Genomic DNA, 3,157 nt, shown 5'->3' on the forward strand with positions numbered 1-3,157 from the left:
CCAAATTAATCAATCTATCAGTTTTACGGTCTGCTCGTGCTGTAAAATGTCCTCTGAGGACATGCAAAATAAATGCAGCTGCAGCGTTTTCTGTTTGCATCCAAACCCTCCCAAACAGCAGTCAGTCAGACGGCAGCCTGCTCAAGTTTGTAATGACTGATTTGTTTTGCTGACAAGGCCTTTAGTGAGTTCAAACCGCACTGCTGAGCTGCTTCTGCCACACTTGTGTTTATTCACCGCCTGTATTTACTACCTGAAGGTTGAAAATATACAACCTGCAGGTGAGACTGAAGCTTTTATTCTGGAAGTAAAAATCCCACATTTTGATATTTTAGGTCACCTCGGCTGTGCGGTTGAATTTGGTCTCTGCAGCGCAAAGTTTGGCCGCAAACCCTCCTGAAAACTTAAAATAAAACAGTCCCTCTTGAACCAAACAGATCGTGTGAATTTTAACTATCGTGCTTCATTATTTTGAATTTAAGAAGTCAGAAAATCCCAATTATGTGGATTTACAGAGACACTCAATGCGTGCTTAATAACGCCATTAACACCACACTACTCACTCCTTGTGTATATTAAAAAAAAGTCTTTCTCTTCCTTTTTAGAGCATTTAGCAACTTAAAGATAATGTGAAATATTTTACACCCCTACACACATTTTAACCTGCCTCTCTACCTCTTAATTTGAAAATACTCCCGTCATTAGCATTACCACTGCTAATAAATCACTCCAGTAAGTTAAAATCAAATAGACGGCACTTTATTAAACAAACAAAATGTAATGCCTTCAAAATAGTTTTTTAACAAATAAGACAAAATGAATAAAATAAGTCAGAATAGACTACAAAGTCCCCCCTCTATTTCTATACAAGAACTGGGACAAATAAAGGCAGCAATAAGAGAAAACTTTAAGTGTTTGGTCCTCAATATCCATCCACTCCCTTTTCCTAAAAAATAAATTACTATATTAGGCTATAATTTACAGTCTAGAGTCATAAACGCTGGTATTTATTTGAGCCATCTTTATAAACAATTCTCAAAGTGAGAGGGAAGAAAACTTACGTGTTTTTGGTGTTACACACGCCTCGACAAGAAAGAGTCTCTGAATCTCTTATGTCCATTCGGAGTGTGAATAAAAGACCAAAAGTACAAAAAATATAGAAAACATATATTAAAGTTATTAATTTAAAGACACACTTGGCTCTCAGAACTTGCTGCAGTCATAAACAAAAGCTCCTGAGGTGCGGTAGATGGACTGGCCGGAGGGGAACGCCATCTGACAGCTATTATTCCCGTTCACCGGGGAGCCGTTCAGCCCGATCCGCTGGGACTCAAACATCTCCCGCACCGAGTGGAAGTTCTGCTGCTGCGCCGGGTATCCCGGGCTCAGGTGGCTCAGGTCCCCGTACCAGGACGCGAGCCGGCCCTGGTGCGCGTGGTGGCCGTCCTGACCCGCCTGGCTCAGGTTGGTGTGTCCGAGCGGGGACGCGGTGGTCGTGGTGATGCAATAGTCGGGCAGAGCCTCCTCCACCGTGGTGGAGGGCGCCAGGTGGCCCCCGGAGGACCTGTCCCCCGCGTACAGGCTCATGGCTTGCATGTTACAGTGATAGGTCGCGCTGGAGTTCTGGCTGCAGGTCGTGGAGCTGTACGCGGGCGTCTGGTTGGGGGAGTAGTTGAGCGACAGTGAGTGGGTGATACCTGTCCGAGAGGAGGCGACGAGCGGCGGGGACAGCTCGGCCTGCGGAGACCCCCGCAGGGTGGTCATGATGTTGTCCACGCTGAAGCCCTGCGCCGGGGCCTGGCCGTGGTGGTGCTGCTCGGCTCCGTCCATGCTGAGTGAGCGGGTGGAGGGCACGCTGTGCGGGCTGCCTGATGACATGCTGCTGCTGCTGTCTGGGCTCTCGATCTTGGGGACGGTGCTCAGGGACGGGGAGGCGGCCTGCGGCGGCGTTGAGGTCCCGTTCTCCGTCTTTATATCCTGGATCCGCACCGGCTGGGAGCCCTGCACGGCCGGGTCCTGCTCCCGGCCCGGGGTGCGGGCAGAGGGGTCCTTACCCTGCCGTTCCCGATCATCTTTCTCCCTCTGCACGTCCTTCTTTTTGAACCTCCTACGGCGCCGTAGGAAGCTGCCGTTCTCAAACATGTTGTAGGAGTCCGGGTCCAGGGTCCAGTAGCTGCCCTTCCCGGGCTTCTTATCGTCCCGGGGCACTTTGACGAAGCACTCGTTGAGCGACAGGTTGTGCCTGATGCTGTTCTGCCAGCCCTGCTTGTTGTCCCGGTAGAAGGGGAAGCGCTCCATGATGAACTGATAAATCCCGTTCAGGGTGATCTTCTTCTCCGGCGAGTTCTGGATCGCCATGGTGATGAGCGCGATGTAGCTGTATGGCGGCTTCACCATGTCCTTTGGCTGGTGCTGCGGGGTGTACGGTCCGTACGCCCGGGCCATACTGGGCGGGTACTGGTCGTGGGCCGAATGGGAGTACATGCTCATGGGCGCAGGCATCCCGGTGTATCCCCCGCTGGCCCGGTAGTAGCTCTGCTCGCTGCTGATGTACGGTACAACTCCCAAAGAGTTGGGGCTGGAGACGGAGTAGCGCGCCTGCATCCTGCGCAATGCGTAAAACCTCCCCACACTGCTTCCCCCCAGAAAGTCTCACAACTTCGGCGTGTGCTCCGATTCTGTTCCTGCTCCTCTTCTCTGTGGAAGTCCTGTTTTTAAGCCACAGCTCGCCACGGTGAACCGGAGAGAGCGCACACTGCCGCAGTGAACATTTGGGAGTCTGAGGAGGCTAAAAGTACGGCTGGAGGAGCACGAGTCTTCACAGCAAGAAACTTTTTTTTACCCGTAACATTTTTTCCTCCCTTTTGGCTGCTCGGGCTGCTCCTCCCCGAATGTGTGCTCCATCATCCAATTGGAGGACGAAATGAACCTGTGGAAAGCTGCATGGCGACAAAACTTACTACACCTCACTCCTCCTCCTTCACCTCCTCCTCCTCCTCCTCCTCTGTCCTCAGCTCAGACATGGAGTTATTAAAATGTTGTTAAGGGTGTGCCCAAAATGATGAAAAATTAACTTAATGGCGAAAATTGCGAGACATTTATTATTATTATTTTATTACTTTATCATATAGTGAGCTATAAAACATCTTCTCAGTTC

At 50.4% G+C, this 3,157-nt stretch overlaps 1 protein-coding gene across 1 annotated transcript; it reads right to left on the reverse strand.

Annotated features, from left to right (window-relative positions):
- Positions 1-743: 743 nt before the first annotated feature.
- On the reverse strand, positions 744-2,932 carry foxc1b (forkhead box C1b). Its single transcript, XM_084723498.1, has one exon. The coding sequence runs from the start codon at positions 2,602-2,604 to the stop codon at positions 1,204-1,206; it is 1,401 nt and encodes a 466-aa protein (XP_084579624.1). The 5' UTR covers positions 2,605-2,932; the 3' UTR covers positions 744-1,203.
- Positions 2,933-3,157: the final 225 nt, after the last annotated feature.

The sequence above is a fragment of the Lutjanus erythropterus genome, chromosome 7 (genome assembly GCF_056507025.1).
Source record: "Lutjanus erythropterus isolate fLutEry1 chromosome 7, fLutEry1.hap2, whole genome shotgun sequence".
Taxonomy (NCBI): Eukaryota; Metazoa; Chordata; class Actinopteri; order Lutjaniformes; family Lutjanidae; genus Lutjanus; species Lutjanus erythropterus.

What these genes read in the sequence shown, in the direction of transcription:
- foxc1b (XM_084723498.1), bottom strand. Translation starts at nt 2,604, where the DNA reads ATGCAGGCGCGCTACTCCGTCTCCAGCCCCAACTCTTTGGGAGTTGTA.